This window comes from Corapipo altera, unplaced genomic scaffold (assembly GCF_003945725.1).
Source record: "Corapipo altera isolate COAL_440 unplaced genomic scaffold, ASM394572v1 48b, whole genome shotgun sequence".
NCBI classification, from domain to species: domain Eukaryota; kingdom Metazoa; phylum Chordata; class Aves; order Passeriformes; family Pipridae; genus Corapipo; species Corapipo altera.
The window spans coordinates 13,943,316-13,964,320 of NW_020884884.1; the positions used below are offsets into that span (position 1 = coordinate 13,943,316).

Consider the following 21,005-nt stretch of genomic DNA (forward strand, 5'->3'; position numbering starts at 1 on the left):
CAGGGCCCTTCTGATCTGAAGTTCCCCCCCTTCCTTAGCAAGGACCACCTTGCAGAGCCCCTTTCCTCCTGTGCAGAGGGGTGCTGCTGGATGAACGAGCTCCCAGACTAAGCGGCTGTTTATTTTTTAATAAAAACAATCATTCCTCCCCCTCCACTTGTGCTGTGTGTCATCAGGATGCCTGGGGAGTCAGTGGCACTCAGAGAGAGCACTGGGCAGGAGGGGTGCTCAGCACCAGGCTGAGGCCAGGGGTTGTGGTGGCTGGGGCACAGTGCAGCCCTGGGGCTGGCTGAAGTGGAGCTGCTTGACACAGCCTCTCTCCTGTGAGGAGGCAGTGAGCTGTGAACTGGTGCTGGGAGCAGAGACCATGCCAGGATGGTACCCAGAGAAGGATAAAAGGCAGGCTAGGACCTTTTTCCCCTGTGGCTGGGGCTCACTCTTTCTTCCCAAAGAACTTCTTGAAAACAGATTTGTTCTTGGGGCGAAGGGGGCTGGTGGTCTTCTCTCCTAGCGTGTCCTGGGGGCTCCCTGTTTGGGCCACAAAGGAATGACAGCGTGCCCGGGGCATAGCTGGCACTTGCTCCCCTATGTACAGGGTGACTGAGTAGCTGCTCCCGGCCTCCACTGGCTCCTTGGGCATGACCACTGGGGTGATCTTCTGGTAGGTCGCTGCAAGAAGGAGCAGTCAGTGGGGAGGGCAGGGTGCCAGCAGGCCCTGTCAGCCCCTCAGAGCCCTCCCCAGGTGAGGGGCTGCAGCCCAGGGCACAGGTATGTAGGATTGGGTGGGTGCTGGAGCAGCATCGCATCTGCCCTTGGCTGTCTGTGAGGACAGAGGCACTGGTGCCATCTCCTGGTAGTGACAGTGAAACCAGAGCCATACCTGAGGTGAAGGAATAGGACCTCCTCTTGTTGGTCACCAGCCCATAGTCATCTTCTTGGCAGATGTTGTCCCACAGCCTGGGTGACCCCCTGGGTAACCACTGCTGCTCCTTGTGCCCAGCCCCCTGAGCATCCTCTGAAGCAGAATGGAGACATGTCACAAGGCAAAGCCTCCACAGGACACCACTCTGTCAGCCCCAAAGAGGACAGGGAAATGTATTATTATCTCATTATCCCAGGAAGCGAAGGGAAGTAACTGGTCCTTTCCCCAAGCCCTACACCCTGAGACTGCTAGCCCAGATACCACTAAGTTCAAGACTGACTGACAGCCTTCAGCCTCCACCAGTTGGCTACCTCCTCCCCTGGGCTGGGGAGAAGAGTTGGGGGACAATGGCAACCCAGCCAGACAGGAAAGTCACCTGCTGCTGCCACAGTCCCCTTGGTTGGGCCATCCTGGCTGCCCAGAGACCTCTGCAGCCGGGTGTTTGAGCAGGGTAACATCACGATCTCCTGGCTCCTGGTGGTCAGGACCTGATTATGTCCCTGGAGGTGGGAGCTCCCAGGGCTGGGGATCTTGCTGAAACTGAAAGTAGCAGAGATTTAGCTAAACCAGTCTGGCCCACCGATGTCCTGCTGGAGCAGCACACACCAGCAAATGTGGGAGTTGTAGTGAGAGCTGGCTAACCAGCTCCTGGCTACTCACCCCCCAGTACCACCAGTGCCCTCGACACACTGTGCCACTGCCTGGAAGTAATCCACTTCAGGGAAACCTGGGGGCACAGCAAACATCCTGCTGGGTGCTGGCAGTGCACAGGACTGTCCCATAGAGCCAGTCCCTGCTCCAGGTGCCCATGCTTCATGTCTGGCTTCTCCAACCTCCTCCTGTAGGTCCTGCCAACGAGCCTTGGATTTCATGGCAGGGCTTGAACCTTCTCAGGTGTGGGCACAGCAGCAGGAAAACTTCAGTATTACAGGTCTCCTTGCCTGAAGGGCAAGCAAGGAATTTCCAGGCCCCACAGAGTAGATGGAGGAAGACCAAGGTGCAATTATAATTTTACTGACACAGATTTTTTGCTGCTGAGGCACCACTGACGTCAGTCGAGCTATTCCTGATTTATAACTGTGTATGTGGTATGAAAACAAAGCCTCCAAATCCTGCCTAGCAGAGAACTGCTGTTCCTGAGGCAGGTTAGGAGGATGCATAAATCAGAGACAACGTTTTGTTGCTTCTCTTCTGACCCCCTCTGCAGGGGCTGCACCAACATGGTAACCACATAGAGCTGGGCCTCTGCTCTGCCAGCAAGGGTTGCTCACCTGAGTTTTGCTGCAGCTTTGAGACCCATTCGTTCATGAGGGGCTGGGAGGGGGCCCTCAGGAGGTACTCAGAGCCATCCTGCAGCCTTCAGAGACAGGGGACAACAAGTCAGCAATGAGACAGATGTGGGGTGCAGATACCACAGCCCCCACCAGACTGGGAGAGAAGTGTGTGTGAAAGAAAGAAGGAAATGCTCATCTAAGCACTAGACTGAGCTGGCCCTGGCTGGGGATGTTGGTAAGTGTCTGCCCCAGCAGGGACACACTGAGGAGGGTTGTGGCTATAAGAGGGTTGTGGCCCACTGCCATGGGTCAGGGACTCACTGAAGCCTGAAGCAGTTGGTCTTCTTGGTGTACTCAGCATCTGGGGTGCAGATCGCTCCGGAGAGGTTCAGGGGAAGGGCCACCACAGAGCTCTGCAGCATAAGGGAAAGAAAGAGCAACAGTGGGGTTGGATGGCTCTGCCTTTTATGGCCATGGGGACAATGGCGTGCTGCTGCCAGCTCCCTCCCACGTTGCCTAAATCTCCCCCAGTGCACCTTGAGGCTGTCCCTGCGGTCCTGGTAGAAGCACAGTGTCTGCCTCATCAGCACAGCATGGAAGAGGCCCCAGGCTCGGCAGCTGGCCTGTGGGACACAAACAGGGGACAGCTGTGATACCAACAGGTTTGGGAGGAGACAGGTGGTATCCTGCCACTCAAAATGCAACCCAGCCCCTCTGGGGCTCTGCCCTCCCAGTATGGCCAGGAGCACTGCTGTGGTAGTTCCAGGAGCATCCCTGGCTTCACTCCTGCCCCAAAACCTGGACATTTCCTGCCATGTCCCAGCACCCCTGTCCCAAAGAAGCCCCACAGCCATGCCTGTACCTTTCTCCCTCCTGTCTGCAATACGTGCTTCCTTTCCAGTGTCCCCTCCATCATCTGAAACTCCATTTTACCTGGAAGAACCTGGAATGGGACAGAGGGTGAACGAAGCTACGTTGAGGACAATGGTGCCAGCTCAGCCTCCAGACACATGGGGTCTTTCTGACCCATTCCTGATGGGCAGTGCTGAGGTGGGAGTGGAATGACAGGAACAATTTCCTGGCATGGGCAGAGGCTGGGTTGTTTGTCAGCTTTTGGGGTGAAGTGCTGCCTTGCTAAGGCTAAGGGCTGGTGGTAGGGTGTGTGCTGCAGAGACCCCAGATTCAGCACCTAGCTCTTCCCCACCAGCTGGAGCAAAGGGGCCACTGGAGTCAGGGAGTCCCCAAATACAGGTCACATTTGCTGGAGTGGGTAACCCAGCTGCTGCCCAGGGTGTTCCCCAACCCCCTACCTGACCCTGAGGGAGAGTCCCCAGCTTGTGGCTCTTACATTGCTGCTCTCTCTTTCTTCTTGCCCATGCTTCCGCCGATCCCAGGCACTGGAGCCATCCAAGGGGACTGCAGACACCAGCTCCTCCAAGTGGGGGGAAACCCTGAGCCCACTGGGACTGCCACTGCCACTGTGCACCACTTTGGGGCTCTTCTCTCCTGATGGGCTGTGGAGCAGCCGGGCAGTGGTGGGAAGGGTGAATTGGGCCACTAGCACGTTGTTGGCTGATGAGAGGATGAGGGGCCCACCAACAGTGGTGTTGGGGCTGGGCAAGCTGCCTGTCCTGCTCTCTGTCTGCTGACTGGTACAGCTGCCTCCTGGTGGGCTCTGTGTCCGTTGCTCATCTGCCCCATCCCAGATGGCCTGCAGCTCCTCCTCCTCTTCCTCAAACTGGCCATGGGCAGGATGGCAAACTTCCTCAGTGCCCAGCACAGGGCTGTGAGGCTGTGGAGAGGCCAGTGCCCACTCAAAGACAGAGAGCTGGGTAGGGGCGGTGGGGGAAGCCGAGGACCTTCTGGGCTGGCTGCTGCTGGCTGGCCGTGGTGTGGAGGCAGGGCCAGGGATGGCTCCTGCCCTGCCTGGGGTTCTCACAGGGGATGATCCAAGCTCCAGCCGAGTGGCTTTGCGATGCCTGGCCCTGCCAGTGGCACTGGGGCTGCCATCCTGGCCAAGCTGGGTGGCCAGCTCATCCCCCTCTCGACCGACCCACTCATGCTGCATGCCGACGTGGGATGGCTGGCTTGGCCTCAAGTCCGGGAGGTCTTTACCAATGCTGCCAGAGCGCTGCAGGATCTGGTGCTCCTCCCCAGCACGGTATGCCCTGTGCTGGCTGTAGCTGGGGTTGAAGCTCACCTCCTCAAACCACGTTCCTCGCTCACTCTTGGGGGATGTCCCCAAACTCTTGCTGGGTCCCTGGGGACTGCAGCCATCCATATCTACCTCCTTCTGCCATCCAACCCCATGTGTGCCTGTGGGCTCCCTTGGCCTCATCCCCCCACTCTGCCTCTGCTCTTGCCCCTCTGCCTTCTGCTGCCATGCTGTAGCCCTTCGGTGGCACCCCAGGACCATTGCATCCCGGGGCAGCTCCAGGCTGAGAACTGAGCCCAGGGAAAGGTGGGGACATGTGGTTTTCGGGTCAGAGAGGCAGGGGTCCTGGGGGGCTGCCCCGCATTCGGCATCAATGTCCTGCACCAGTGGGTTCCTGACATAGAGCAGCAGCTCTCCAAGCTGGGGTCCAGCAGCAGCTGCCCCCAGCCACCCCTTCCTCCGACCACACTTCTGAGGCCACGTGTTGCTGGGGCCATGGTGCTCCTCGGGTGTGGGCCGCAGGGAGCTTTCGCCCATGATGCCCTGGAGCGTCAGCAGCTGGGCCTGCTCTGCCCTTGCCTGCTCCCGCCGCTGCAGGCTGTTGAAGAGGGAGCCAGCCCCAGCCTTAGGCATGGTGTGGGAGACAGCTGGCATCCCACTGCCGGATGCTGGAGGGCGGTGGATGACAGCGGGTGGCTGCTTTGCGGTGGAGGTTTTCCTGGCCTCCACCTGCACCTGGGGAAACAGAGGAGAGAGAGGTGATCCCCACTGCTGGAGCCTCTACCACCCTGTGCCAACTGTTCCCTTTCCATGCTGCACCTGGAAAAGCAAGGAGCTGGGGGGGCAGGCAGATGAAAATGCTCACCAGCAGCACATGCAGAGCTGGGAGCAGCTTCACCTCAACCCCCTGAGGGCTGCTCCCACCTTGGTGCCAGCAGGGTAGAGGCAAGCAGGGGAAGCTCTGTTATGGAGTCCCTCAGACATGGTACAGTTGGAGCTGACTGTGCCATATGGCTTTTCCCTGGCACTGCTGACCTCCAAGCCATCACTTTTGGGTGGCTACTGAGACAGCAGTCACTGCTGCCCATCCCTGCCACCCTTGCATCCCCCAGGCAGCAGAGCAGCAAATGCAAGGGCAAGGGATGAGTGCAGACTCTTTCCTCCCTTCCCCACAGCCCCTCTCCTGTGTTTCTACAGCTGCAAGAGTCTGCAGGAGCTGGAGCAGTGTCCCCTCATACCCCTTAGGCTAGAAGGTGCCCATTACCAAAACCCTCCTGGCAGCCTGGCAGCCCTGCCTCAATGCCCTCTTTCTCAGGCTACCCAGCCTGTCTGCCCTTGGGGTTTCTCACACACAGAGCCTTGCACAGGCTCTAGAGCAACAAACCAATGCAAGCCTGAACAAATCACCAGGCTCCCAGCTCCAGCATTGCAAGCCATGCAAGCTGGAGTGAAACCTGCCCCCGGCAAAAGGTGCATGTTACACAGCCCCATCCACCCTTGCCCCCTCTTCAGTCGTCTGCACAAGGAACTGCTGCTGCCCCATAGCAATGGAGCCAGGAGGCTCTCCCACTGTCCACCAGCATGCTGTGCCTTCCACAGCCACCAAAACCACTTCCACAGGGGGCCAAACTGCAGCCAGCCCTGTCTGAACCCCCTTCTCACATGCCCCAGCACCCACACTCTGGAGACCACAGCACTGTGAGAGTTTTCCCTCTCCTGAGGGACCACTGCCAACAGGGCACGGCCAGGAGGGTTGGTAGCAGACAGGTTCATGCCATGCAGCCACTCTCCCCAGCATGCAGCCTTCCCTGGAACATTACCTCTTCCATTGGCTGGTGAGGTGGCTTTCTCTTTCGCTTTAAACTACCCCAAGTGTTTCCTAAAAGCCCCTGGCAACGCTTCCAAAAGGTTTTACAGCCTGAGGGTTTAGTGGCAGGGAGCTGAGCAGGGGGAGAGAGAGAGACACAGAGAGTTGAGGGCAGTGAGGGCAAGGAGCTGCAGCAGGAGAGCACAGGCAAAGTGGGTGGCACAAGCTGGTCCTCAGCCCTCAGGCATCACTCAGCATTGGCATGGTCAAAGGCCCTTCTCCTGAGACTGACATAGCCCCAATAGCTTGCTTAGAAATAGCCTGAAGCATGGGGACTACACCACAGCCCTCACAGCCTCCCAGTCTGCATGGGGGCACAGCCCTGGAGAGCTGCCCTGGCTGTGTGGCAGAGCTGGGTGCTCACCCATGGTTCTGCCAAAGCTGCCTACCATCCTGCACATACCGTCCGCAGTGCCTCTTCCCCTGGCCGCTCGCCGCCGGCCAGTGGCTGTGCCTTCTTCTTCTCACCCTTCTTGCCAACGCTGAGGATGAGGTTGACCGTCCCCCCGAGACCGCTGGGGCCCCGCGGTGGCAGCAGCAGCGTTGAGGTCTCAGCAGGATCCCAGGTGACAGGCTCCTTGGGGGGTCCTGCACCATGAGGTGTTTTGCTGCTGGGTGTTCCCCGGCTCTGCTCCGCTCCTGATAGGCCTTCTGAGAGGGGTGATGCCAGTGCGGAGATGGCTGTTTCCCCTGGCAGCCATGGCTCTGAACTTTGCACAGGCTCAAGGAGGGAGCAGGGCATGAACTCCACTGGGCTGTGGACGCTTTCCAGATGGGACAGTGCACATGAGATGTGCTGCTCCTGGGGAGCAAGGCAAGAGAAGGAATGTGAAGGAAGACACTTTCTCACGACAGCCTTTGCCCTGCCTGAACCTCAGAGACTCTCAGAGGTATTGGCACACATCCCTCCTCTACTTGTGCACCACCCATTCCATCCCGTGCCTCTGCTACCCTCAGCCTCGAGACTGGTTATGCTCCCTGACAGTCTCGACATGTCTGGGTACTCACTTGGCTGGTAAGGGATGTGCTTGAGGGGCTCTCTGGGTCCCTCCTGTCCTCCTGCTTGCTCTCCAGGTCCTGCTGGTGCCTCTGTGCTCGCCAGCGCACCAGCACCCAGCCCAGCATGCTCTGCAGCTCCTCCAAGCGTTCCTTTATCTAAGGGGAGAAGAGATGCTGGGCAGCCTGCAAGGACCCCTGGTGCAGAGACACTGGCCCTACCAGGATACTTCACTATAGAGCAGTTTAAGAGGGTTTGAGAAGTGGGATACAGTCACAGTTACATCAGCTCAGGTCTCAGCATCCACTGCTGGATGAAACTCCTTCCTGCCCTGAGCAGGCCCAGGGATGCTTAGCTGGCCCCATCCCACTTGCTGGGGCTTTGCACCCATACCTTGTTCTTTCCTTCAGGGACTGTCTCCAGAGGATTTGGAGGGTACGCTGAGAGTTTGCCCTGACCCTATTTCCCCTGTCCTTACTGTTGCACTCAGGTAGTGCTCCTCAGACACCAGCTGCTGCCCTGATGCTGCCAGTGCCTCAAACTCCTTGAGCTTCTCTTCGATCCTCCTCTCCAGTTCTTCACATGGAGTTTTTGGGAGGCTGGGGCTGCTTGGGCTTTCAGAGAAGATCTGAGCCCGTGTGTCCTCTGTCCAGGAGCTGTGGGCAAATGAAAGACAGATTGAGGAACAACCCAGCCCCTCCTCAGCCCTACAGGCCCCAGAGAAGCCATTCCCATGCTCAGAAATGGGTGGAAGCAGCTTGCTGGGGTAGTGGCAAGGCTGCTGGGGCAGGGCAAGATGCTGTAGGGCTGCCCCACAGCAGGCAGGCCCAATGCAGACCTTCATTCTGTGCTCCCCACAGTCATGCCTGGCCACAGCTCCAGCACTGCCAGCAGCCCATGCTCCAGCAACGCCATGCTCTCACCAGCTCCTCCTCAACCACCACAGAAGCAACCCCGATGGCTCACTGCCACTTACATCATGGCTAAATAATCCTTGAAGAAGTGCCACAGCCGGCTGGCCTGTTGCACTCGGGTCCGGGTCTCCCACAGCAGCTCTCGCAGCCCTACCCACGCCCACAGCGTCTCCTGCACCTGCCGGCTGTTCGGGCACTGCTGAGTGGGGCACAACTCTTGCAAGCGGGCAGCTGCCCTCTCCAGCTCCTCCAACTGTCCCTGCAGAGTCTCTGACACTGCATGCTGAGGATCACAAGGCAGAAAAGGTTCAGGATGCATCCAACTCCTCTGCACCCAGGCTGGACTCCCCTGCATTATGGGATGCAGGGACAGAGGGGAGGATGTAGGGACAGAGGGGAGGATGTTGGCGCACAGGCTGCAGAGAGTGGGAATAGCTACCCTCGGTGGGGAGAACAGGCAGAGCACAGAACTGCCTGGCTTCCCTGCCCTGCTTTCAAGAATTGCTTCCCCACCAGTGGGAAGATCAGCAAGGTGCTGGCAGCTGGGGGCTGGTACACGGCAGCTGATGCAAGCTCTCTCCCCTTGCCAGGCCCTCGCTAGCAGAGGGGAATGGAGCAGGGCAGGGCTTGGCTCCACTGGAAAATTCCAGCCTGGCCTGCCACAGTGTGCCAAGGCTTACGACACCTGGGCCCCCAGGGGCCAGTGCCTCACTGGGACAGCCCCAGTCAGCCAGGACACCACCCTGCCACAGCGCTCCCCTGACTCACCTCCATCTCCTGCTGGCGGCTCAGCAAGCCCTGCAGCCCTTGGAGGTCCTTCTCGCTCTTCACCGTGGTGAAGCCGCTCTCTGCTCGAGCAATGTCTTGAGCCAACACCTTGGCTCTGCATCGAAGGGCCTCCAGCTGCGGGGATACCTCTGCCACCTGGATGAGCGGGAGGGGACACAGAGGGAGATTAGCCATGCCGTGGGACTCACTGTGTCACTAGTTGCCCCACAGCCCTGGTCCACCCCAGCCTGGGGGCACCCTGCTGTTCACCTGCAGAAGGTGCCAGCCATGGGAGAGACAGGGATACCAGCCTCACACGGAGCAGTTCCCATGCATCCCACTTGGAACAGCTGAGGTACATGCCCTGTCCCAATTGGCTGGCATGTCCAGATCCAGGTGGACCCCCCAGTTGTATCCCCAGACCCCCCACCTCCACTCCCTACCAGATGCTCCAGGCTCTCCATCTCTGCTGCCACCTCCATGACTCGCTCCCGCTCCTTCGCTGCATCATTCAGCATCTCCACAGCCTCCTGCAACTCTCCCAAGGGGCTGCTCATATCCTCACTGCTTGGAGGCTGCTCAGCCTGGGCTGACAGTAGTGGGAAAGACCCCTGCAAGCTGCAACACCTGCTCCCTGGCTGAAGCCAGCAGAAACACCAGGCATAAGAGAGATAGGGAGTGACACCCCAGGCAGCTGGGCTGGAGGGGAGCACCCAATAGGGTCCCCTTGCCAGCCACAGACCAACCCTTGGTCCAGTCCCAGGTGCTGTGTGATCCCAAGGGATGCCTGGCTGTGCTGCTCACCGCTGCAGATCCCTGCTGGTTCTGTGCCTCCTCCTCTTGTAGGTCCTGCAGAAACTCAGACAGCACCAGGGAGTCCCGCAGATCTGCTGCCCGGCGCCGCAGGGCTGCCTGCACATGTGCCAACCTGTGGGGAGAGGTGCCCATCAGAGGTGCTGGTGGCCTTTGCACCTCATCAGGGAGAGCATCCTCCTCCTCACACCTCATCAGGTGCCTCCTTGCACCTCCTCAGGGTGAGCAGCCTCCTCCCCACCTAACCTAGGGACGGGGGAAGAGGCACCTTCCCCCATGACTCACTTCTCCTCCACCATCTCCACTTTCCTCTGCATCTTCCTCGCCCCCTCGTGCTCAGTGGGCGACTCGCCTGCTGCTTCCTCCCGCAGTGCCTGCAGCTTGAGGCCACACGTCAGGAGCTGCTTCTCCAGCTGGCCCATCTCTTCCAGGTCCTGGCGCAGCTCCGCCGGGCTTCTCATGGCGGCTGGTTCTGAGAGCGACCCTGACACAGCTTGCAGCCACCGCTCAGCCTGGTCCAGCTCCCCCACCAGCCTCAGTGCCTTCAGGGAGAGCAGGGAGCCCATCAGCCTGGCTCTGAGCCACCCAGGGGAGGCAGGAGCCATGCTGGCATCCCGCTGCGGGTACCTGGGGCACTGGCAGCTTGGGCAGCACAACTGGAGCAGCGTGCAGGCTGCAAGGCCCGCCGGAGCTGCAGCTCTGGTCCCCACAGGCACCGGCCTCACGTGCTGATCCCAAGCAAGCTGCTGCCATTGGAGCACACCCCATGCCCACTCCAGCCCTGTCTCCGTGTACCTTATCGATTTCTCGCAGCACAACGCCATTCTCCTGGTGCTTCCTCTGCAGGTCCTCCCATAACTCCCCCAGTTCTCGCAGCATGGCCTTCACCTTTGGGCTCCCCGGGGGCCTCCCTGGCATTGGCCCCTCCTGGGAGGCAGGGAGGGCAGTTAGGATGGGTCCCACCTGGTGTCACCACCCCACCTTACACCCGGGGTGGGCTCACCAGGAGCACAGCCCTGACACTGGAGCTGTGGTCCAGGGGCTTCTGCTGTATCCGTGCTGCCTTCACACTCTCCACAGGACATGGGGAGACTCCAGGACCCACACTCTCATTGTACAGGGACAGAGTCTGCTGAGGAGCAGGGAGACATGCTGGGTTAGTACCCAGACCAGGGATAGGAAGGCATGAGGGAAGTGAGTCCTCCCTCAACACTGTTTCCCCTCATAGGGGAGGGGGATGCAGAGGGAGCAAAGGGAATTCTTGGGGAGACATTACTGCGTTCACTGCCTGGCAGACATCCTGTACTTGGACCTCCAGCTGCTGCATTCCCCACTCAGTCTCTGCCTCTCTCCTCCTCCTGCAGAGAGAGGAGAGGGACAGTCAGGACTACAAGGTCCCCCCTTGCACAGGGGACCCCCATCCCTGTTCCCTCTGACTCCATGCCACTTCCACAGCCACTTCCACAAGCTGGTACCTTTTGTTTTCCCCTCCATGAGGGGGCTGTCCCACTGGGGAGCAAGGGCTGCTCTCCTCCCCTGTCTTGTGCTCTGCCATCTTCCCCAGCACGTCTGTTGCCACCTGTGACACAAAGGCTCACATTTCTTCTTGTCCAGCCCAAAGCATGCACCGCTTTGCCCTGGGCCTAGCATTTATCACCTCCATAAGGAGTGGCCCCAGATCCAGGCATGTTCAGCTTGGCCTTTTCCCAACACCTGAACCCCTTTCCCACAGGCTTCCTTGTCTTCTTGAAGTGGAGGCCCAGGAGATGTCTGGAGGAAGACAATGCTTACCATGCTCCCAAGTCCTCTTGTCCATTTGGCTCCTGCTTCCTTTCCCACAGTCCCATGGCTGCTATTATCTCCTCGGGGCTCAACATTCAGAGCCACAGCTTTGCTCCCCGTGGAAATGTTTGCCAGCACTGGAGCCTTCTCTGACCTGGGAAAGGAGGCAAGGGAGGACCAGTGGAGCAGAGGATGAATAGACACCTAAAGTGGAGCAGGTGCCCCAGAGACAGCCTGCCAGGGGCTAATCCAGGTCTTTTCCAAGCCTCTGGCTCCAGTGCTGGGGGGTTGGGGTTGCAGTCACGGGGTTCCTGCCTGGATGTGCTCTACCTCAGTGCCTGCTGGAGCTGTGCCCAGCTCTCCTTGACATCTTGGTGCTTTGAGGTGACCTGGGCTGCCAGGCTGGGCTGCAGGTTTAGGAGCTGGGACACGGTCACATCCAGCATCTGGAGAAGAGAGAGCTGGGAAGTGATGGAGGCAGGGCTCATAAGGGATGAACTACCGCTGGTCCTGTGGACGCAGGAGAGGCAGTGAGTGCCAAGCTCAGTCCTCTGCTGTCCCTGTGGAGGCTCCCCCATTTGTCACACAACCTCAGCTACCCACACAGCTGTGGGGTGTCCACAGTGTCCCCAGCCCTGCTGGTGGCAGAGCTGACCTGGAAAGGCACACATCCCCCCTCCGCTGGGATGTTCCCCAGGGCTCACAGGATGAAGCAGAGCCTTGCACTTACCATCACCTGGCTGGCTATGTCCCTGACATCCCGATCCTGGCATGGCACACCCTCCACTGACTTCCCTGTGCCGCAGATGCTGCTCTGCTGTAAGAATAGGCTGCAGTCAGTAGTGGAAGGAGGATGGGGCCCTGCTCTCAGCTCCAGCAGAAAGGAACAGTGCAAAGCCGCACTTGCCACTCTGGCTCCCCTTCTTATATCAGGCCCCATCCCCCAGCTCCCTTTCCAAGCCTCAGGTTGAGAGTGCTGGGACCGCAGCAGCCCCCACACAGGGGACAAGGGCAAGGTGCTGCACATCAAGTTTCCTTCAGGTCACACAACAGCCTTGCACAGCAGGGTGCACCTGGCTCCAGTGTGGGTACCTTCGCATGAATGGCCCCGAGCAGGATATCCGCTTGCTGGAAGAAGGTGGACACCTCCAGGGCCAGCTGCAGAGCCTCGTGGTGCTCCTTCAGAGTCCCCTGCAGCCGCAGCCACCTGCGCAGGTGGAAGAGGAAAGGTGAAGGGCAGTCCGTGCCTATCTAGGGAGCTGTGCAGAGCTGGGCCAGCAGGTTTGGGGAATCCTGCTTCCCAGCCTGTCAGCTCCTGGTGCTTGGCTTGGTCCTGCTAAGCCTATGTGTCCTCTGCTCACGTTTTGTTGAGGTGCTTGCGCCGGGCTGAGATGTTCCTGCTCTCACTTTTGCCTTGCTTCTCCAGCTTCTGGGCCAGGCTGTTCACCTCCTTGTGCAGACTCTGGAACTGCTGCTCCTCCTGGCCCAAGGAGAGGGAAAGACATCAGCATCCCTCCTCAAGGACCTGTGCTATGCCCCAGCCTTATGAGCTTCAGGGTCCCTTACGTGCTGGCAGCTCGCCAGCAGCCTCTCACCTGCTTCAAGTCAAGGATGCGGCGGGTGAGCTGGATCTTGTCTGGGCTTTCCTGTAGGAGGGCTGCCAGAGATGGCTTCTCCTCCTGGGCCAGGGGAAGGTGTGAGAAGGTGGAGGGACAGCCAGACTGTCCCCTTCCCCAAAACATGCTTCCCACCCCCCCCACCTTGTGCTTGATCCATGCCTCCAGCCGCTCAGCTTTCCTGTTGAAGTCCTGCAGACTCCGTAGCCCACCCAGGGCTTTGCTCTGGCTGGCAGCTGTCTGCTTCAGGAGCTGCCACTGACCCTGCAGGGCCAGCAGCTGCCTCCGCACTGCCTCAGCACTGGGGCTTGCCTGCCACATCAGCTGCTCACCCATCTGTGGGGCCAACGGACCCGCTCAGCATTAGGGGTTCCCAGGGACCCTCCACTGCAGAGGATGCAACAGGGACACAGGTGCTGTGGGGAATGGGAGCCATGCCACAGCCTGGCCTCACCTGGTTGAGCTTTATCAAACTGTTCTCAAAATCCTTCATGTCCCGCTGCAAGGTCTGAGCCACGTCCTCCCAGTCCTGGAGGTCGCAGCCATCCTTTAGGTCCCGCAACTTGCCTCGCACCCAGCCCTCTGCCTGCAATGTAGGAAGAGCCACATGGCACCACAGCCTCAAGGACATGGCTTTAGGTACCCAAGCCCAAATCCTCCCTAACTGTGACAGGGACAGGAGTGCACCCTTTCAGCTAACAACCCGTTTGCTCTGAGAATCAACAGGCCAGCAAAGGTGCTCAGGACAGCATCCACAGCAATGGGGGCCTGAAGGTAAGCAGCCTCTCTCTTCTTTCCTGCATCTCCATCAGCCCAGCAGGAGAAGCTGGGCCCCCTTCGAGCAGGCCAGTCTGTGCAGAATATCCCTGCACAAAGCATCTCTTTTCCCTGCACCTTGCTCCCGACTGCAAACCTCCATGCATTCTTCCCACCATGGCATGGAAGCAGCCCGCCCCACTATCTTGGTTCCCACGCTGCTGGGGAGAGACATGATCTGAGAGGAGGAGGATGGGGGTTGGGAGGAGCATGTACACACAGAGAGGAAGCAGGGCCCTGGTGTGGGCTGACCCCCTCTCCCTGGGGCTGACAGCCAGGGAGAGGCAGCCAAACATGATCTCATGCCACAACCATGGCTTCGCTCGGGGCCGGGAGTTCAACCCTCCCTGCTGAGCACCCCACCCCACAGCTCACATGAAAGGCTGCTGGTGGCCCCCCCATCCCACTTCCCATGCAGCCCCTTGGGCGAGGGCCCAGGCTGACCTCACCTGAAGCATCTCCCGGTTGAACTGGGCTACCAGAGGACTCGGGTCGAGAAGGAGGGCTGCTCCCACTGTGCTTCGCCCACTGCATCTTGGTGCTGCAGCGGATTCCTTGCCCTTAGGACTCTCTTTCTGGGGTGACGACACTGGGGATCCTGCCAGCTGGGGAGAGCAGAGGTGGTGGGGCATGGGGGGTATCAGTGTGATGCCCCAGGAAGCCCTCCCCATCACGTCCCAGGAGCATTTTGGAAATAAAGTACTTAAGCGTGCCTTGTCCTTGATCCCACTCCTTTAACAACATATTTGGGGTTCTCCCCCAGCAAAGCGAGGCACTGTTCCCCTCTACCAAGGCCACACTGGTAGCTTTTGGAACCCCAGCAGGAGTTGCTGGGCTGTTGCTCAGCCCTGGGTAAATCCAGCACTTAGGCTGGTCCCCACACCAACACTGGAGGTGGATGTAGTGCTTGCTGCCTCTCCAGCCTGAGGCTGCACATCTCTGCAAGGAGCATTCATGTCTGAAGCTTCCATTTGGTGTCAGCCTGGGGGATGCTGCCTGGGATGGGATGGGGAGGCCATGGAGCAGGTCCCTGGTAAGATTCCCACTCCTTTGGGGGCACCCAAGATCCCCATCCGCAGTGAGTGGTTGGAGGGGGCAGAGAGCACAATGTCTCCCATGGGACTTGTCCTTGTGGGCAGTCGACACTGATGAAACCCTCTGTCAGGGTTCCAGTTCTGCCAGGGGTGACATCAAAGGTCAGCCAGTGAAAGTGCTGGCCCTCATCCAAGCTCAGCCCCAGCCCCAGCTGCACACAGCCCAGAGGGCAGCACCATCACCCATACACTCACTTCCCACCCTTCTGCCCAGGGATGGGGATCTAACCGCACACTAACTGGTGGTAAACAGGAAACTGAGCATCTTCAGGAGGAACCAAAAGGTGCAGGGCTTGCTGCCTCCTCTCACCAGGCAGAAATTGCCCCTGGGGTCAGCCTGGGACAGCCCTCCCACCCTGAGAGGACTGGGTGTGAGCTGCCCCACAGTGTCCCACCTGCCTCCAAGCCCATCAGGGTGCAATTTTCCAGGAGCCTGTGGTGCAGTGGGGTTCAGGCAACTGTTTCAGGCTCTCTAAGCACTCTGGCATGTGCTGCCCTGCTGACAGCATGAGAGTCACTTTTCAAAGCCTGCTCTGCCTAACCACAAGAACTACAGAAATCCTCTGTCTTTTTTTTTTTTTTTTTAAATAGCAACACAGATTCTCAGGCCCTCCTGCGACTCTGGGATCTTTAGTTTCTTGACTTGTCCACGGCTGGAGGAGCCCATAATCTGGCTCCCTTGGAAGCAATAAAACCTGTGAATGCTGGCCAGGGGGCTGACCCCTTGCCCCATAATGCCCAGGTTGTCCCCTCACTCACTCAAAGAGGTGAGGCTCCATCCACACCTGGGCACACCACCAGCAACCAGCATCATTGCTCAGCTCCAAGCTGTACATCAGGACCCCCTAAACAGTGAGGGCAGAGGGACATACCACATAACAGGGAGAACATCTGTCCACTGGAGAGCGGAAAACACTGGCCTGAAGATTCCCAGGTTCCTGCTGCTCGTCCTCTGCATCCACGTCCTTCCTGAGAAAGACCTAGAGGCAGGAAGGCACAGCTGTGAGCCTGGTAGTGCTCAACCATCCCAGCAGCCACAGGGGACAGAGGACCACGCACCCACCTCCCCCTGTCCTGGGCCAGATGAGGCTGCTGGCAGTACCCAGACACTACTTGGCTGGGCTCTTGCCCACCCCTTCTTAGGCATCTAGGCCAGCCTCCTCCGAATGGCATCCACAGCTCCTGCTACAGGTTCAGCAAGTGGCAAGAGCTCCTAAGCTTGCTTCATCCAGCATCTTCTCTGCTTTAGCTCCCACTGTCCCCCTTGAATTGACTCCAAAGCCAGCAGAAACCCATTTAGTCAGCACCACTGGTCCCTGGTCATCTAAGGATGGTCATAGTGAGACTCCCCTGGCCTCCTCCAGGACAGGAGGGCAGAGGCACAAGGGCACAGGAGGACATTAACTCCATCATCATGAACCTGAATCCTCTCAGCTGCCAATCCCTGACCTCAGCCTAGCTGGGAGATTAAGGGGGCAGCTGGCTTGCAGGGAAGGGCTCCCACAGGACAGGAGTGAGGATGGAAGCAGGAGAGGCAGGAGGAAGGAAGTCCAGGAACTGCAGCCAGACAAAGAGAGGAGGTCCAGGATGAACTCCACATTACCCTATCCTTAATGGAGCCCAGCCCCAGCAGGAGAGGTGTGTGGGATTATTTGGATCATGCCCAAGGGCATTAAGTCTTATCCTCTATAGATGGATCTTTTCTTGGGCTGTTGGGTATAGCAGGCCAACTTAGGAATCTCCTTCCACTCTCTCCCTGGGGCCATCTTGCTGTCTCTGTCTTAACAGCCTACCAAGCATGCACAGGGCAACACGAGCAGGGTGGTGGGCAACGTGTGCTGCTCCAACACCCCCTCCTCTGAGATGGCAGCAAATGGGGTGCTGGATCAGCCAGACTTAGAGCCAGAGCCAGCCTACCATTGCTCAGGCCACTGCAAACTGGAGACACTGTCTGAAGGGGAACCAAACCAGGCAAATCAGAACTCCCTGCTTGCACAGAATGTGGTTTCCTACCATCTCTGCAGGACTGCAGAAGAGTCCCAACATGGATGGCAGCCCCCAACATTAGAGCTGCTGCCACCAGAAAGGCTCAGAGCCCCACAAACATCCCAACAGCCCTATAACCCCTTGGAGAACAGCACCACTGGACCTTTCCAGGGGCCTCCAAAGCCTAGCTGGTGGCTGCAGAGGACAGACCATTGCACCACGCCACATCATCCCATCCCAAGCAGGAAGAGCAGGCAGGGCATAAGGCTGAATCATGGCTCAGCAGGCACAGTGAGAACTCAGAAGGAGGGTACCAGAAGGGAAAGGCACACCCCTGCTTGACCACGGGGCTGAGAGGTTTGGATGCACATTTAGGGAATGACAGGGAGCTAAAAGTGAAGTGCTTGTGCAGCATAAGACCCTAGGAAGCCCCTCTTCTAGGCAGTAGCGTCCCACACCAGCCACTACAGCTCAGCTGTGGGAGACGACCCTGCAGGTGACACAGGAGCTTTATTTAAAGTCCCTGTCTCACGATCCATCAGCCGCAGGAAAACAGGGCTGCCAGCAAAAGGATGACTTCATCCTTCCTGCAGAGCTGCTCCACCGGGACCGCCCCCCCTCCTTGGTCCCTCTGGCTGGAGCTGGGTCCTCGATCCAGCAAAACAACAAACTCTCTCAGCAACTGAAGGCTGGGAGAAGGAGCTGTGCCTGCCTGCCTCAGCATCTGTGAGGTGCTGTGCTAAATGCTCCCCAGCAGGACCCCTGGCTTCACAATATGAGCAAAGCCACATGTGAAACGAGTGCAGCAGCCTCAGCTGCCTCCTCTGCAACTGCTTCTTTTCCTTTCTAAAAGTAAAATTAACACAGCACATATGCTTGCTGTGAGTAGGTGCCAGTGACGTCCCACAAGCAAGAAGAGTGGGGCCAAACCCTCCTGGGTCGCACTGTGCTCATCCTGGAGGAGCCCCTTATTCCTACAGGGCAGGAGTGAAGGGCAGAGCCACAGGCTGGGGGGCACACTTGGGAAAGAACTACTGTGCCCTGTGTGGGAGACAGCATCCTTCTCTCCTCTGGCTGTCATCCCACATGTTTTCCCCTGAGCTCCCTCTCTCCCTCCCAAAGCACCATCTTGTAGCCTGCCCCCCTCTTCCAGCTCCACACGCCCATGCTGGACAGGGAGGAGGCGCTGATCCTGGCAGCCTCCTGGGAGTCCTACAGCACCCAGCACATGTCCCTGCCTTATATGAAAGAGGGGAGCCCTCATGCCGATGCCCCCTGGGCTGCGCAGACTCTGGCCGCCCAGCGAGGAGCTGCTTGCGTGCCGGAGGAAGCGGCAGCTCTTGCGAGGCTGTGCCTGGCCTTTATTGGCAATGAAGACAAGGGCTTTGGCAGTGGGCTGTGTAGCTCTCCCTAGTGCTATCCTGCCGGGAAACCAGCTGTTGCAGGTCAGGGTTAAAGCCCAAGGAGTTCCTGCTTGCTCTTGCCAGCAACGCTGAGGTCTCCAAGCTGTCTTCCGCTCCATCCCAGCCACACAGGGGGTCTCCCGGGCTCTGGCACTGATGGATTTGTACCTGCCTGATAGCACTCAGACCTGTACTGGGTGCCGGGAGCCCTGGGTCCCATTCCTTGCCTTGAGCCAGATTTGCCTGGCTGTGTGGCCCTTCATGAGTCACTTCCCTTCTCCTAGCCTCCGTTTCCCCTCTGGTAAACGGGAGAACTAGTTCCCAGCTCCCCACACACAACTGCATCATCACAGGCATTCCAAGAGCTGAGCCCTCCGTGGCCAGGCTCTGGGGCAGGGCTTTTCTGGCTCATCTTAGCCCTGGGTAAAGCTCATCTCCACTCACCCGCAAAGACCTCCAGCCTGATGGTACAGAGAAGTGCGTGGGGGGCACGTGGGAGGAAAAAAACAACTACCCCAGGAGCCCTGCAGCGAGTACTACCTTGACGACATGGGGACAAGGAAGCACGGATGGCCGCAGACTCTCCAGGACGTACCCATCCTTTGGCAGCCAAGAATGGGGAACTGCAGGGAAGACGGGGAGAGAGCAGGGCACAGGTACTGGGATCGCTTACCTTGAACTGAGCTTTCCCTGTCCTGCTGTTGTTGTTGTTGTGGTTCCTCTCGCTGCCGACCCGGGCAGGGTCCCCGGGTCTCCCCGCGTTCCCCGCGCCAGCCTCCCCGTACCGGTTGGACAGCGTGATCTTCTTAATGGAGCGGGCTAGGGAGTTGCGGTTCAGCCGGTCCTCGTCGGTGCCCCCGTCCTCGCCAGGGCCGGGGCTGCGGGGCTGCTCCGCGGGAGCGGCGGGGCCGGCCCGGGCGTGGGCCAGGTAGAGAGAGATGCGCTCGTTGATGCTGCGGCGGAGGCCGCGGTGGCCGTCCAGGGCGGAGGCGAGGGCGATGCCGGGGCAGGCGGCCCCAGAGAAGTCGGCGGCACACTTGGGCAGCGAGAGCCTGGTGCTGATGGTGAAGGGTTGCACCTTCCTCGCCGTGCTGCCCGACATCCTCGCCCTCCCCGCTGCCGCCTGCGGGCACTGGGAGCCCCGGCCCGGGCACCGTGGGGCTAAGCGGCAGTGCGGGGCCCCCTCCGCCCGGGAGAGCGGGTGATGGAGATCGCCCGGGCGGCGCCGGCTCCTTCGCCGGGGCGGGCGGCTGCGGTGGCGCTTAGCAGCGGGGCAGCCCTGTGGCGGGGGGCAGCGGGGCGGGGGGCGGCCCAGCTCCCATGGCCGGAGCGGCGAGGCTCGGGCGGCCGTCCCGCCTCGGCTGCCTGGGGCGGACCCTCCGCCCCCACCGGGGCGCGTCCCCTCCCCTGCCCGGTCCCTCCTCCCGCGGCGGGCCGGGGAGGCGGGGGGAGGCGCCGCGCCCTGTCCTGCCCTGCCCGGGCGATGCCGTCCTTTCCCGTCCCGTCCCTGCTCGTGCCCGGCAGGTTTCAGTCGTCCGCCTTCCTGCGCAGGTTGAGGAGGCAGAGCAGGCAGGTGAGCAGGGCCTGGCGGCTCTCCCGGGAGCGCAGCCGGCGCCCCAGGCGGCGGAGAGGCGGCAGCAGGCGCCGGCGGGCCAGTGGCAGCAGGCGGGCGAGCAGGGCGCGCAGCAGCGGGGCGGCCAGCGGCGGGGCGGGCATGCTGCCCCCCGGGCCTGCGGGCGCACCGTCAGACCCCTGAGCTAACCTGGCGGAGCGGGGGGTGCCCGGCAGCTCCTCACGTTTTGGAACTTCTGAGCCGAGCGGGATCCTGGGGGGGTCTGCACCCTCCTGAGAATGGGGCACTGCTTGGGGCAGGCTCGAGGGCGAAGCGCTGGAGGGAACTGCTGCCCACCTCTTGCCCTGGTGACTCTTACCCTCCTTGGGATCCTTCCTGCTTCCACCGCTCAGGCCTTTGTCCCAGAGGTTCCTGGACCGCTCAGCTACCCCAACGTGGACCTGCCACCAGCCCAAATGGCAGGAACAGCTCCAGAGCAAGGGGCAACAACAAAAAAACCCCAGCTGTCCATTTAAATGCCCCCTCCTCCCCGGCTAGACACATGCTCCCTGTAAGTGATACTGCTTAGCAGCCAAGACCCCATTTGTCAGGGTGGCAGCGCTGGGGAAAGAAGGGGGGCGAAGGAGGATCAACATCTGCCCACCACAGAAATGTGGGCCGGCAGGATGGAATTCTATTTCACTACAGGTCTTTGCTGAAGCCCTTGGGCAGGCAGCTGAGTCCAAAATACTCTTGCCTGTCATTCCCTGACAGTGCAAGCAATTGCCACCCTGCTCCCGCAAGGGCTGGGAATGTGGGCCAGGAATGCAGGCCAGGTGGGCCAACAAGAGAGTGGGCAAGGGATGGCCTAAGGCACAACGTCCTGAGAAGCAGATGGGTACTCTCCTGAGAGAGAGCATTGATCTGGCTCCATGTGGGGCTCCAGAGCAGGATGGTAAGCAGTGTCCTGTGCTTTCCAGCTGTGTTCCCAAGCTGAGTTAGCTTGCGGCAAGCAGCCAGGGTGAGGGTAGAGGCAGGAAGGTCCA

The 21,005-nt window shown here is 59.7% G+C and overlaps 1 protein-coding gene across 6 annotated transcripts; it reads right to left on the bottom strand.

Moving 5' to 3' along the window:
* Nucleotides 1–113: 113 nt before the first annotated feature.
* LOC113946345 (spectrin beta chain, non-erythrocytic 2-like) lies at nt 114–19,676 on the bottom strand. Of its 6 annotated transcripts, none has more exons than XM_027641503.1 (33): nt 19,081–19,676; nt 15,891–15,998; nt 14,374–14,529; nt 13,563–13,694; nt 13,253–13,444; nt 13,088–13,171; nt 12,854–12,972; nt 12,585–12,699; nt 12,223–12,306; nt 11,823–11,938; nt 11,502–11,646; nt 11,186–11,289; nt 10,987–11,068; nt 10,714–10,842; nt 10,506–10,637; nt 9,996–10,252; nt 9,702–9,825; nt 9,341–9,535; nt 8,898–9,053; nt 8,192–8,412; nt 7,694–7,871; nt 7,227–7,373; nt 6,622–7,020; nt 6,172–6,291; nt 3,545–5,086; nt 3,059–3,139; nt 2,733–2,819; nt 2,518–2,609; nt 2,194–2,279; nt 1,583–1,649; nt 1,299–1,462; nt 881–1,015; nt 114–669 (listed from the first exon to the last, which is right to left on the bottom strand). In XM_027641503.1, the coding sequence occupies exons 1-33, from the start codon at nt 19,507–19,509 to the stop codon at nt 434–436; spliced, it is 6,414 nt and encodes a 2,137-aa protein (XP_027497304.1). In that variant the 5' UTR covers nt 19,510–19,676; the 3' UTR covers nt 114–433. The 6 variants fall into 6 exon arrangements, with proteins under 6 accessions (XP_027497304.1, XP_027497303.1, XP_027497305.1 ...); XM_027641502.1 differs by having other exon boundaries at nt 10,714–10,839; nt 12,223–12,309; XM_027641504.1 differs by having other exon boundaries at nt 8,192–8,307; nt 12,223–12,309.
* Between the last annotated feature and the right edge of the window lie 1,329 nt (nt 19,677–21,005).